Genomic DNA, 15,243 nt, shown 5'->3' with positions numbered 1-15,243 from the left:
TACTTACAAAACTTATTTTCTAGTGATAGTTACTGGTTTACCTTCTCCTTCTGCTGCACAAAAGTGGAACTCAAATTCTGCAGGCTGAAAAAAAAGAGTACAGTAGAAGAGAAAAGCACACTCCCCCACCCCCATCCTTCCCCAGTGACCCTAAACTGCATACTTCTTTCTGGAACCCTTACTTAAAGCAATTCTTTGAGCTTACTTAAAGTACCCACATTCAGCCAAATTCCCAAATCCCTCTGTCTCACTAAGGCAAAGTCTGCCCCGCACTGATCATGCATGCTTGCTGATCCTTCATGAGAATAGAAATAATATAGAAATTAACAGATTATGAAAAAGTGAAAGGGGATGTGATGGAATAAAGTGCAGGAGAGATTATAAACTAAAGATTTAATGGTAATAGATAGACAAAATTGAGGTATGAATGATTAGATAGCATCTATCTAAATGGAAGTAAACAAATGAGGAAAGAAATTTGACAAAAAGGAAGCCGAAATTTGTGATCTAAAAATTTTTGAATTCAGTTATAATTCCAGAGTTGAGTTGAAAAGTTAGGTGCTGTTCTTCAAGTTTGGGTTAAACTTCATTGGAACACTTAACCAAGCCAGTGAATAGAAAGGTCAAAGTGAGAGCAAGGTGGAAAATTGAAATGATAAGCATTACCAAGGTCAGTTGTTCATGTACACTGAACAGCTGTCTATCTTAAAGGTGTCACCCCAAAGTAGAGGAAATTATGTGATGAACAGCTACTGAACCCTGTCAATATCGATATTAAAATGAGTAGTCTCGGCTTCCATCGATATTACTTTCTTTTCCCATTGTTTGAATTTTAATTGTGGACCTGGACATCTTGAAAGACTTATTCATATTACTGTGACTATCGTATGATCTAATAGGACTTCTATTGATATACTGTCTTATTTTACCTCTGAGCATTGTCTCAGAGCCTTTCATACTTTTGGTGGTTTTGGTTGATGGCACAAGGAGAAACAAAATGATGCTCATAGATAAATTAGTTAAGAAGGCATATGGGATATTTGCCTTTATTAGTCACAACATAGAGTTTAATAGCAGGGAAGTTCTGCTGGAACTGTATAAAACTTTGGTTAGGCCACAACGAGAGTACTGTGTGCAGTCCTGGAATCCATGTTACAGGTCGGATTTGATTGCATTGGAGAGAATGAGAGGAGATTTATCAGAATGCTATCTGGGCTGGAGAGTTTTAGTTATGAGGAGAGATTTGATATGCAGAGGAACCTTGAATATCTGACATTACATTATCCAGAATTCAATTAACCCAATGAAATACTCCCACCCATGTCCTTCGGATAATCGCGGGTCCTCTGTACTGGGATTGCTTTCCTTGGAGTAGGGGAGACTGAGGGTGGATATGATTGAGATGTATACAATTATGAGTAGCGTAAATGTGGTAGGCAGGAACAGACTTTCCCCTTGTTGGAAGGATCAGTGACCGGGGGCATAGATTCAAAGTAAGGGGCACAAGATTTAGAAGTGATGCAAGGAAGTGTTTTTTTTTGCCTGGGGGTGGTGGAAATTGGAACTCAGTGCTTCTAAGGGTGGTGGAAAGAGAAACTCTCATAACGTTGAAGAAGTATTTCAATGTGCACTTGTGATGCCAAGGTGGTTCTGTGGATTAGTAATCCAGTAATATTACCATTAACCTGTTCTGTTAAATTAGTGGGTGGCACAGTGGTTAGCACTGCTGCCTCACAGCGCCAGAGACCCGGGTTCAATTCCTGCCTCACGTGACTGTGTGGAGTTTGCACATTCTCCCCGTGTCTGCGTGGGTTTCCTCCGGGTGCTCCGGTTTCCTCCCACAGTCCAAACAATGTGCAGGTTAGGTGAATTGGCCATGCTAAATTGCCTGTAGTGTTAGGTGAAGGGGCAAATGTAGGAGAATGAGTCTGGGTGGGTTGCGCTTCGGTGGGTCGGTGTTGGGCCGAAGGGCCTGTTTCCACACTGTAAGTAATCTAATCTAATCTAACATAATCTAATCTAGTGTGTTAAACACTGGAATGTAACTATATTTAAATAGACTTCAGATACACACTGTAGTGATTGTAGTGAGGTCAGCCAGGTGGACATCACAGAGTATGGTTTCCTGATTGGGGCTCTTAATCTGGTCGAATTAAAGATTCCTGGCAGACAGGAATGTCAGAGGTTCAGTTCCCTCTGAGAGCTGGCTCTGATGAAACTGGATCAATATCATGGACTTCCCACATGTAAATAATGGGAGGCTTGGTGACGAGAAACCTGCATCTGTGTAATTATTTCACACATTTTGTAAGGATTAATTACATTTTATTAAACTCTCGCTCCGCTTAACTAATATGTCCACCAACTGTTCTCTTATTCCTCCAGTCTCAGGCATCTCTTCAGACCATATTAAATGGTAACATTGGCCACTATCTCTCCAGCATGGCAACATAAACTACTGTTTTTCTTCCAGATATTGACGAATGTGAGGATAATCCTGATATTTGTGATGGAGGACAGTGTGCCAATGTACCTGGAGAATATCGATGTCTCTGCTATGATGGATTCATGGCTTCTGAGGATATGAGGACCTGTCTAGGTAAGACTCGGTTGGAGTTTTCTTGCTAATATCCTAAGATTACAGCTGACATGTTAGGCTGAGTACATGAGAAAGTACTAAAAGTAATTATATGAATTGTATAATATTTAGAAGTGCATCATTCAAACCGTATAGCACTTCGCTAAACAGTTATTGACAATTCAGTATCCTAGGGCTATGAATGCTATAACTTAATTTTAACTTTGATCCACAGATGTCAATGAATGTGAACTTAATCCAAATATATGTCTTAGTGGCACTTGTGAGAACACCAAAGGATCATTCATTTGTCACTGTGAGCTAGGCTACTCTGTGAAGAAAGGAACAACTGGTTGTACAGGTAAGCAAATTTTAACTTGCAGAACACATCTTTCTCCATTTAAATGTTGTACTTTTAAATATGTAATTGTTACTGGTAATGCCGTATATCTAATAAAATTTCTAACAGTCCTTTATTTTCCATATTTAAGGATAAGGTAATCAGCTTCTAAAATAAAACAGCAAGCCCTCCTGACATCCTCAAACTGTCTCCATGTTAATGTAGAAGAATAAGGCATCTTGTCTGCCCTTGGGCTTTAGGGACCAGAAAGCAAAAGCAAGGTGGCCAGCCCAGCACTGTCCCTATGCAGTCCGCTATTTCTGGCTATAGGTGGAAAGGGCACCTACTTTGAAAGGCTGTCTTGTGCCTATCAGATGCAGCCTCTTCAAAGTTTGTGCCTACCATTTTAGAATCACCCCTGCCCTGGCTTCTAAAATAGGGCCCCCCTCTCTTTGCTTTGGTTTGCCAGGGAGCCTGTCCAATATCTGAAGTTCACAAATCATCAGTCTTCTTCAGGACTGATTACAGTATGTTAATGCCACCTTTCAATCCTGGGTGCTGCTGATTAGATTAGATTAGATTAGATTACTTACAGTGTGGAAACAGGCCCTTCGGCCCAACAAGTCCACACCGACCCGCCGAAGCGCACCCACCCAAACCCATTCCCCTTCATTTACCCCTGCACCTAACACTACAGGCAATTTAGCATGGCCAATTCACCTAACCTGCACATTTTTGGACTGTGAGAGGAAACCGGAGCACCCGGAGGAAACCCACGCAGACACGGGGAGAATGTGCAAACTCCACACAGTCGGTCGCCTGAGGCGGGAATTGAACCCGGGTCTCTGGCGCTGTGAGGCAGCAGTGCTAACCACTGCGCCACCGTGCCGCCCACTGATACTGTAGAGCTTCCAGTCAGTCAGATTTTCCAGCAACTCTCTTCATCCAACTGGGGTTAGAAGTCATATTCTGAGTCGTTTAAGTCTCCTCTGGTGTAATATTGCTGCAGGGCAATGGGTGCTCAGGTGGGCAGGCTGACCACTGTCCTTTCAGCTGGGGGTAGTGCAGGTATGGGAAAATGTCCTCCTCACCACCCCCCCACACCCCCAGCCACCACCCTCCCCCCCCCCACCCCAACATGTGAACTCTGCTCCAAAATCTCATGTCTTTATCTACAATGTCATGTCTTGTCATCAAAGGAAGTTTTAATACAGCGAAACAAAACAAATATAATGAATGTGCAATTTCTGTTGTTAAGTTCGTTACTGTAAGATTAAACCTAAACTTTATAACAAATATTTTATCATGCATTGAAAAGAGACAAAGCATCTTTAAGGTTATGTTTCAGTTTTTGTCCTGTAAAATTAATCAGCAACTACTTTTGGGTTAATAATAGGTAAGAACATGATCACAACCTGAAATGTTTACAGTGACTCTTCTGTAAAATTATTTCCCAATGAAGTTACAAAATAACAAGTAAAGTTTGTTTTGACTTTAACCTTTGGATTTTCAATTTATGATAGATTAATCAGATGGGTTTAAGTGATTTTAGCTTTGGACTCTTGATCTCACTACATAATGATTAAAATTTTGAATGCTGTAATTTGAGCTGAATTATGTTTTTTGATCAACTGGGTTTTGACTGACATGGAAACTAATTTTCCATGTTAAGATTTTACAAGTCAAAATAATGAAACGGCCATACCTATAGATTCTCTGGTCAATTTATGGTGTAAAACTGATTGATGCCATTGAACTATTGTGTTCAAACCTATTGTGGTTGTGAGAATATCTGCAGCACTACATAAGTGATCAGGAAACTTAGTCAAATTTTATTCTCAATATTGGTTTGTACAGGCAGGCTAAGTAGCCACCTGGAGATCCCAGACCCCACCACTAGGGATATATTTCCCTCCCCTCCTCTATCTGCATTTCAGAGGGACCATTCCTTCATGACTCCCTTGTCAGATCCATGTCCCCCCTTCAGCCCACACCCCACTCCCGGCACCTTCCCCTTTGCAAGAAGTGCAAAACCTGCAACCACACCTCCCCCCTCACCTCTGTCCAAAGCCCTAAAGGATTCTTCCACACCTGACAGAAATTTACCAATACTTCCACACACACACGTTATCTATTGTATCCGTTGCACCCAATGTGGTCTCCTCTACGTCGGACAGATAGGACACCAACTTGCAGATCATTTCAGAGAACATTTCTGGCACACCCGCACTAACCAACCCTACCACCCTGTGGCTGAACACTTTAACGCCCCCTCCCACTCCACCAAGGACCTACCTGATCTGCTGTGCTTTTCCAGCACCACGCTCTCGACATGGAGAGATTTGGCAGCCATTTTATAAGTGTGATCTTTATAGATAAAGCTTCCAAAATTCCAACTTGTTTTTAACTCTTAAATTCAGTTGGGTAAATTACTGATAATTGAAATAGTGTAAGATATGCACATCAGTTGGTATATCTATAAAAGGAACTGTCAAGTAGATTTCAAACTGATATTTTTCATTTATGTTGGGAAGTAATTGTTTATCATTATATAAATATATATTTCCAGGCTAATTATTTGATTAGTAGTAGGAAAAAATAAATAAGTAACTGCCAATTCTTTCTACTGTATTATCCTACTTGGCATGATTTAGTTCATGAAAGGTTTTACCAGCTTTAACATAAAATTTTTGCAAATCTTATCATCATCTCTGCTCCCCACTTAGAATGCTCCTGAGCATTTTGATAATGCTGTATTCTTCAAAAAATGGTTGAAATTTTCCAGACAGGTCAATACCTTGAATGTATTTTCACTTTGGGCAATCTTGACTAACTAAACTAAGTTTGACTGCATGTCATTAATATCTGGCCTCTTATATTCTGAGTGGATATTATCATGTATTTCCCTTTAAAATGTGGTCAGAACAGCCTCCTGTAATGACGACCCTTCTTTATTAATTATGATTAACATTTGAAATCAACAGCCCTTTTCTCCGTTTAATCTTAAATTAAACTCGGTGTTATGATCTGGTGAGTAGGGGTAATAAATTATGTTACTTCAGATTTTAAAAAGATGATAAACTTTAAAAAGAGTTTGGAAGTAGGGTAGCTAAACACACCAAAGGGTTTTCTTTTAATTCCTTCATCGGCTGTTAGCATCGCTCACTGATCACTGAGCTGCTTTCTTGAACTGCTGTAGTCCCTTTGCTGTAGGTCACACAATGAGGGAATTCCTTGATTTTGACCCAGTAACAGTGAAAGAATGACAATATATTTCCAAGTCAGGGTGGTGAGTAGTTTCAAGGGAGCTTGTAGGTGGTGGCATTTCCATGTAATTGCTGCCCTTGCCATAGAGTCATGCAAGCACGGAAACAGACCCTTCAGTCAAACCAGTCCGTGCTGAACATAATCTCAAACCAGTGCCACCTGACTACTCCTGGCCCATATCCCTCCAAACCTTTCCTATTCGTGTACTTGTCAAAGCGTCTTTTAAAGGTTGCAACTATGCCCACTTCCACCACCGCCTCAGGAAGTTCATTACACACATGAACCACCCTCTATGTAAACGTTTGCCTCTTATGTCTTCTTTAAATCTGTCTTCTCTCACCTTAAAAATATGCTCCCAAGTCTTGAAATCCCCCATCCTAGGGAAAAGATACTTACTGTTAGCCCTATCAATACCCCTCATGATATTATAAACCTCTATAAGGTCACCTCTCAACATCCTACGCTCCAGTGAAAAAATTCCCAGCCTAACCAGCCTTTCTTTATAACTCAAACCTTCCATACCCTTTTCTGACCCCTCTCCAGCTTAATAATATCCTTCCTATAACAATGGCCTGTACAACCTCAACATATCATCCCAATTCCTATACACAAAGGACTGAGCAATGAAGGCAGACGTGTTAAATGGCTTTTTAACCACCCTGACTATATGTGATGCAAACTTCAAAGAATTATACACCTGAACCCTTGGGACCCTCTGTTCTCCAACACTACCCAAGGCCCTACCCAATTGTATCAGTCTTGCCCCATTTATTGTACCAACATGCAATACCTCACATTTACCCAAATTGAACTCCATCTGCCATTTTCAGACACATTTGATCAAGATCCCTTTCTAATCTTAGAAAACCTTCTTTGCTGTCTCATATGCCACCAATTTTTGTGTTGTCCACAAACTTACTGACCATGCCTTCTTTATTTTTATCTATATCATTTGTATAAATGACAAACAAGAGAACCCAGAACTGATCCCTCAGTACACTACTAGTGACAGGCCTCCAGTCTGAAAAGCAAACTTCTACCATCACTCTTGACTCCTGCCATTAGGCCAGTGTTGTATCCAATTGGCAAGCTCACTGTGAATCTTATGTGATCGAATTTACTAATAAGTCTACCACACAGAACCTTGTCAAAGGCTTTACTAAAGTCAAGTAAACAACGTCTATTGCTCTGCCCTCATCAATCTTTTTAGTAACTTCCTCAAAAAACTCAATCGAGTTTGTGGGACATGATTTTCCTAGCTAAAAACCATATTAATTTTTGCCCCTCTAAATGTCTGTAAATTCTACCTTTTAGAATCACCTGCAACCACTTACTCACAATCGAAGTCAGACTCACTAGTCTATAGTTCCCTGGTTTGTCATTATAACCCTTCTTAAGGGCACATTAGTCATCAGACATCTCACCTGTAGTTATAGATATTTCAGATATTTCAACAAGGGGCCCTGCAGTTTTCTCCCTTACTTCCCACATCCATCTAGGATAGAATAGATCAGGTCACACCAGCCTTTCTTTATATTCTCTAAGACCTCCTGAATTTCTGCTTCTGTAATATGAACTATTTTTAAAACACCAATATTTATTTCCTTAAGTTCTCTAACTTCCATTTTTTTCTCCACAGTAAAAACTTACACAAAATATTAATTTAATATTTCTACCACCTTCTGGGGTTCAGCACAAAGGTGACCTCTTTGATTTTTAAGGGGCTCTACCCTCTTACTCCTTATATGCTTGGAGAATCCTTTTGAATTACCCTTAATCTTATCTGCCAATGTTATCTCATCTTCCCTCTTTTCCTTCCTGATTTCCTTTTTAAGAATGCCCCGACACTCTTTATATTGATTAATTGAACCCAGTTGTCGATATCTAATTTATGATTTTCTTTTATTCTTGACTAGAACCTCAACATTTTTATTAATCCATTGTTCTTTAATCTTACCAACCTTACCCTTCACTCTTGAAAGCCTCCTATTTGGCTGACATCTTTTTATCTGCAAACAGTCTACTCCAATCAACATTTGAAAGTTCTTGTCTCATAGCATTAAAACTTTTATGGAAGTCTTATCCTTTTCTATAATCATTTAAAAACTGTTAGACCCAAAGTGTTCCCCTACTTTCACTTCAGTCATCTGCCTGCTTTATTGGTCAAAAGAAGGTCAAGTTTTGCTCCTTCTCTAGTAGGCACATCCACATATTGATAAAGAAAGTTTTCTTGAACATGTTTGACAGATTCTTCACCATCCAAACCTTTAACACTATGGTAACCCAGTCAATGTTTGGAAAATTAAAATCCCCCCATTATTACACTCTTATTATGTTTACATATATCTGAAAACTCTCCACATATTTGTTTCATAATTTCTGTCTATTGGGGAACTGATAGTACACCATCAAGGTGATCTTTCCTTTCTTATTTCTAATTTTCACAGGATGATTTTTTAGACAGCATTTTGGGTTTGGAAGGTGCTGTCTAGGAAGCATTGGTGAATTTCTGCAGTGCATCTTATAGATGGTACACACCACAAAGTGGTAGAGGGATTAAATATCTGTGGATTTGGTGCCAATCAGGCAGCCTAATTTGACCTGTTTGGTGTCAAATTTCTTAACTGTTATTGGAGCTGCCCTCATCCAAGCAAGTGGCAAGTATTCCACCACTCTCCTGACTTGGTGCATGATAGATGGTGAGCATGCCTCAGGGAGTCAGGAAGTGTTCTCCTCATTGAGTTTCTGACTTGCTGATGTAGCCACAGAAATTATACGGCTAGTCCAGTTGAATTTCTAGTCCATGGTAACTCCTAAGATGTTGATAGGTATTCAATGGTGATGATGCCATTGAAATCAAAGAATGATGGTTGGGTTTTCTCTTGATGAAGATGGCCATTGCCTGGCACTTGTGTGGTACCAAAGTTACTTCTCAGCCCAAAATGCCGTAAGTGTAGGTCTTGCTGCATGTGAACATGACTGCATTAGTATCAGAGGATGATCAAACTGCTTAATTCTGGCTTTGTTTTCAAAAGCTGTTGTGTTTTATTTTTTAAATTGGGTAACTCGTTATTATTAGAATTCCGCAAGTAAGTCTGCAAGTGCTGCTTTTGGATGCCTAAGGATGCAAGTCTTTGATGACCGTGACATCTGTGCTGATACTAAAATCCTTGGGTATAAGGCAGTTATCCTCCATCTATTCTGAGAATTAAATGATTTCAAAATTAGGACTATGTTTAGATGCCACCTCAAAACTCTTGAGACACACCATCAATGCTGTGTGAGACAGATTTTCTGCATCAGCTGGGAGGACAGTCTTAATAACATCAGCAGCCGATAGTGAAACCACCTCCATTGAACCAGCCATGTACTTAGGATACATGAGTTCCACAGCAAATCCTCTTTACCCAGCTCAAGGAAGGCAGTCAAACCAGAAGAGGACAGTAGAAGTGTTTCTAAAGCTTCCCTCAAGAAATGTAACTTAGATGTCATTGCTTGGGAGACCCTCATTCAGAAGAAACCGACGTGGAGAAAGTGCCTATTTGAAGGGGCACAATATTTTGAGAACACCCATTGGTAGGATGAAGTATGAAAAAGCAATCTGAAAAAGGAATGCCAGTGATCTCCAGGTTAAGGGGCAATTCCACCACCCAGAAACACCTGCCAAGTGGGCTCATCAGCCACACATCGACCCACAGACCCCATGACCAGTGACACAGAATTTCCCAGGTGGGCAATCATACTTAAGAACCAGGAGCAGGAGTAGGCCATCTGACCCTTCAAGTCCACTCCACCATTCAATAAGATAATGGCTGATCTTTTTGTGACCTCATCTCCACTTACCCACCCTCTAACCCTAACCCTTAATTCCTTTACTGTTCAAAACGTTATCTATCTTAGCCTTAAAAACATTCAATGAGGAAGCCTCAACTATTTCACTGGGCAGGGAATTCCACAAGTTGACAGCCCTCTGGGTGAAGAAGTTCCTCCTCAATTCAGTCCTAAATCTGCTCCCCCTAATTTTGAGGCTATGCCCTCTTGTCCTAATTTCACCTGCCAGAGAAAACATCCTCCTGCTTTTATCTTACCAGTTTCCTTCACAATTTTATATGTTTCTATCAGATTCCCCCTCATTCTTCAAAATTCCAATGAGTATAGTCTCAGTCTCCCCTCATTAACCACGCCCCTCAACTCCAGAATGTACTTTCTCTGCACCCCCTCCAGTGCCTGTACATCCCTTCTCCAGTGAGGAGACCAAAACTGCATGCAGTACTCCAGGTGTGACCTCACCAGCACCCTGTACAACTGCAACACAACCCCCCTGCTTTTAATTCAATCCCTTTAGCAATGAAAGATAAAATTCATTTGCCTTCTTAATTACCTGTTGCACCTGCAGACCAACCTTCTGCAATTCTTTCAGAAAAACACCCAGGTCCCTCTGCATAACAGCATGCTGCAATTTTTTACCCTTCCAATAATAGTCCTTTTTACTGTTATTCCTACCAAAATGGATACTTCACATTTATCAACATTGTACTCTATCTGCCAGACCTTTGCCCACCCACTTAAACTATTTATATCCCTCTTCAAACTTCCAGATCCTCTGCACTCTTTGCTATACCACTCATCTCATTATCATTCACAAACTTTGACACACTATGTATCAGTGTAAATGGTAAACAATTGTGGTCTCAACACTGATCCCTGAGGCACACCATTAATCAATGAACTCCAACCAGAAAATCACTCACTTTTCACCATTCTTTGCTTCCTGTTTGTTAGCCAATCCTGTATCCATGCCAATACATTGTCCATAACACCATGTACCTTTATCTTACACTGTAGCCTTTTGTGCAGCACCTTGTCGAATGCCTTTTGAATGAACCAGGATGTAGAGATCTGACATTCAGTGCCCTTTTATAACAGTGTTAATTTTGGCTCAGACTGATACTTGTGTAGTGATCATTTTATCAGCTTTCCCAACCTGGTCAGATGATTAAAGCAGCCATTTTAGGTCAGTGTTTTGTATTTTTAAAAACCATTTGTAGTCTGTGAACAAATCACTATTAAAACAAGTAATCATATTTAAATATTGGTAGTCCGTGCTTATCATTGTCTCACTAATGTTGTCATTCATGTTATTGCATTAATGAAAATGTAGTGCTTTTCTTTTATTGTACAGTAGGGTAAAATTAAATCTAGTGAAATAAATAAATATGTAAATATTTCATATAAGAATAATACAAATAAAATAACAAATTAAATAATAAACATTAGCAAATCTGGACAATAACAAACTCTAAAATGAAACAAAGAGCTAGATGATGAAAATCTGAAACGAAAAAGAATTGTTGGAGAAACGCAGCAAGTTTGGCTGTATCTGGAGAGGGAGCAGTCCAGTGACCCTTTGGAACTTAATTGAAAAGTTCTAGTATGGTGTAGCACAGCATACAAGGCCATTCAGCCCATTGAGTCTCTTTTAAGGAGCAGTACATTTCCACTCTTCTCTTTCCTCACATTCCTGCAATTTTCCTTCAAGTATTTGCTTAATTTATTTTCAAAGCATACTGCTGAATCTGTATCCACAAGCATCTCAAGCAGTGTATTCTAAACACTAATCTTTTTTTCTTGTTAAAACTCCTATGTCACTTCTGGTTCTTTTGTCATTTCCACAAATCTAGGCCATTTCTTTACTAAAGCCTTTGGCCTTTGGAAGCAGTTTCTGCTTATTAACTTTACCTTAATTCTTCATAATTTTAAACATGTCTAACAAATTTTCTCTTCATCGTCTCTGCTCTTAACTTCACCAGTTTATCCACCTGACAGCACTGCCTCATTCCTGAAACCATTCTAGTAAATTTCTACCGAAAAAATATAATGGAAGCTGGAGATCAGTAATAAAAACAGAGTGTGCTGGAAATACTCAATAGGCCTGGCTGTATCTGTGGTTTGAGAAGTGGAGTTTTGAGTCTCCAATGTGATTCTTATTTTAAGACAATTTTATATATTTTGGTTTACATTGATAAATTTGATTATCACATGAAGTTTCCCTACTCACCATTTTTAAAATATAAAAAAAAAGTGATGCTGGGAGTTTTCTGCATTTGCAGTCATCAAACCAAGTTTATTTTTCTGTTGACTTGAATGGTGGGCAAGATTGTGGAAACGAAAGGAAAACGTTATGAATTCTGTGTTGAGTTCGAAATCACACTTCTTTTTTGAAACAAAGACAAAAATAAAGTGACTTGTTACTACACAGTGCTTTTCATGACCTCAGTGTTGTCAAACAAGAGTGTTACAGTAAAGGAAGTACTTTTTTAAGTAAAGTCACTGTTATAGTAAGGAATTGGACTTACTGAGCAAAGTAAATTTCCATTGTGTCTGACTGTTTCTCTGTCTTATCACACAGGTTCATGATTGCTTTTTTCCATTTATGAATTGACTCAATGTTCCAAGTGAAACATTGAATTGCTGTGTACTTGGATTAAGCATGAACAATTTGCAAATGTAACATTGAACATCCCTGCAATCTAATATGGTCACATGGTTGAATGTTTGCCTGTGCCAAGTTAGAACAAGTGATCTCAGTCAGAGTAGGAGTGGCCTGCTTCATTACTCCAAAGTTCAAGCTCCTATTTATTATCCACCAATTCCCATTTGTACTTGTGTGGGCATTGCGTGAAACCACAATCAGACATGAACCTGATATTGTACAGCTCAGTAAAAGAGACATTGTCAGAGACATCTGACACCCAGCCACATTATAGGGCACTAGGAGAGTTGATAAAACACTTCCTCGGTTTCAAGTGGTATAATGAAGGAGTGATTTGGAAGACTTAATTGGGGAATTCTAGAGCTTAAGACCTGGATACCCAAACACATAGCACCATGGAAGGGCAGAGGAAATTGATGATGTACAAGAGGCCAAAATTTAAAAAGTAAGATTGTAGGACTGGAGTGGTTGTTTTCAAAGATTGTGAGTCAATTTTATTTTAAAAAAGAAGTGTATTATGACGTGATTTGAAGAAAGGAGGAGCAATCATGGAGAGAGAAAAGCTTTAACACCAACATTTAAGTGAGAAACAAGGAAGACAGTTGGGTAGTCAGTAACAGTAGAGTGGAGGAAGCAAGAAATGGGTCTCATGGGCAAAATAAACTTGGAGAGGGCACAAGAATTGAGCTCCAGATGTGTATTCGGGGCTAGGTCAATGTAGAATCTTAGATAACATTTAGATCAGTAGGCATGGGGAAATGAGGGAAACAGTTGAGGCAGCTGAAAAAATATTTTTATATTTCAAGCCCTCCATTGCCAGCAACATCGTGGTAAATCTTTTCCAAGCTCTCTCCAGTTCAATAATATCTTTCCTGTAAAAGGGCAACCAGGACTGCACACAGTATTCCATAAGAGGCCTCACCAATGTCCTGTACAACCTCAACATGACATCCCAACTTCGATACTCAACGGTCTGCTAACTGCCTTCTTAACCATTCTATCTACCTGTGACATAAATTTCAAAGATTTATGTTCTATGAATCCCCAGGTCTTCCTGTTCTACAGTACTACCCAAGGCCCTTCCATTAATTGTATAAGTCCTGTCTTTGGTTTACCAAAATACAATACCTCATAATAATCCAAAATAAACTCCATCCGTCACTCCTCAGCCCATTGACCCAATTGATCAAGATCCCTTTGGATATCTTAACTCTTCACTGTCACCAGTGTTGGTCTCATTTGCAAACCTACTAACCATGTCTCCTATATTGTTATCCAAATTATTTATATAAATGACAATCTACAGTGGACCCGCTACCGAACCGTGCAGAACACTGCTGGTCACAGGCCTCCAGTCCAAGAAATAACCCTCCACCATCACCTTCTGTCTCCTACCATCAAGCCAATTTTGTATTCAATTGACAAGCTCTCCCTGAATTCCGTGCGATCTGACTTTACTAATTAGCTACCATGAGGAACCTCATCAGAGGTTTTGCTGAGGTCCGTGGAGACAATGTTTGTTGTTCTACCCTCATCAACCTTTTTGGTTATGTCCTCAAGAAGTGCAACCAAGTGTGTGAGACACAATTTCCTATGCACAAACCAACGCTGACTATTCGTAAACAGTCCCTGCTTCTCCAAACACATGTAAAACCTATATCTCAGAATCCCTTCCAAAAACCTACTCACCATTGATGTCAAACTTGTTCCCAGGCTTCTCCTTGTGGCCTTTCTTAAATAAAGGCACAATATTAGTCACTCTCCAGTTCTCCAACACCTCACCCATTGCTATAGGTGGTTTAAATATCTCTGCTAGAGGTCCTGCGATTTCTTCTCAACTTCCCACAGTGTCCTGGAGTACACTTGATCAGTTCCCTGAAGATTTGCCCACCTTTGTTTTTTAAGGTCTCCTGCACCACCTCCTCTGTAATGTAGACTGTTTTCAAGATATCAGTATTTATTTCCCTGAATTCCCTAGCCTCCATGTCTTTCTCCACAGTAAAAACTGACACGAAATATTCATTTAGTATTTCTCCCAAATCATGTGGCTCGACCAGTACATGATCTCGTTATAAGAAAATAATGATTTTATTGCTAGCTGAAAACTAGCAAAAGCTAAAAAAAGCAAAATGTTAAGTCTGAGACTCAAGCACAAAATCATCTGGTGAATCTTGTGATCTGCTTTCAGCATTTGTGGCCATTTTCCTTAATGTTTATTGAGTAAATCCACCAATCCTGTACTCCCAACAAGGAAGCACACGGAAAAAGAATGTATTCATGGGATTTAGGTGTCACTGGCTAGACCTCTTATTTATTGCCCGCCTTCATTGACCCTTTATTTGAGTGGCTTGTTAGAGCCATTTCAGAGGGCAATTAAGAGTCAACTGTGCATTTGGAATCAAAAAGGAAAGTCACCATTGTCTTACCAAAACATAGGACTGTTTCCCATTTGAGATGAAGTGAAAGAGACGACTGATGGTAATTTAATCTGAGGGTCACCTAAGGTAAGAGGAAAGACTGACAGGGCGAATCCTTCATGTTGACCTCAGCTAGTGTGGGAATTGA

The 15,243-nt window shown here is 39.7% G+C and overlaps 1 protein-coding gene across 1 annotated transcript in view; it reads left to right on the top strand.

Moving 5' to 3' along the window:
* The window catches only part of LOC122542423 (fibrillin-1-like), a 610,102-nt gene that overhangs the window by 428,949 nt on the left and 165,910 nt on the right, over window positions 1–15,243 (top strand). The window contains exons 30-31 of the mRNA XM_087981979.1: window positions 2,474–2,599; window positions 2,814–2,939. Coding sequence (XP_087838105.1) covers window positions 2,474–2,599; window positions 2,814–2,939 — 252 coding nt within the window. The remainder of the gene's footprint in view (window positions 1–2,473; window positions 2,600–2,813; window positions 2,940–15,243) is intronic.

This window comes from Chiloscyllium plagiosum, unplaced genomic scaffold (genome assembly GCF_037043375.1).
Source record: "Chiloscyllium plagiosum isolate Xiang-an unplaced genomic scaffold, Cpla_swu_hap1 HiC_scaffold_42, whole genome shotgun sequence".
NCBI classification, from domain to species: Eukaryota; Metazoa; Chordata; class Chondrichthyes; order Orectolobiformes; family Hemiscylliidae; genus Chiloscyllium; species Chiloscyllium plagiosum.
The sequence above is the reverse complement of the archived record's forward strand: the minus strand, read 5'-3'. Positions and strand labels throughout refer to the sequence as shown.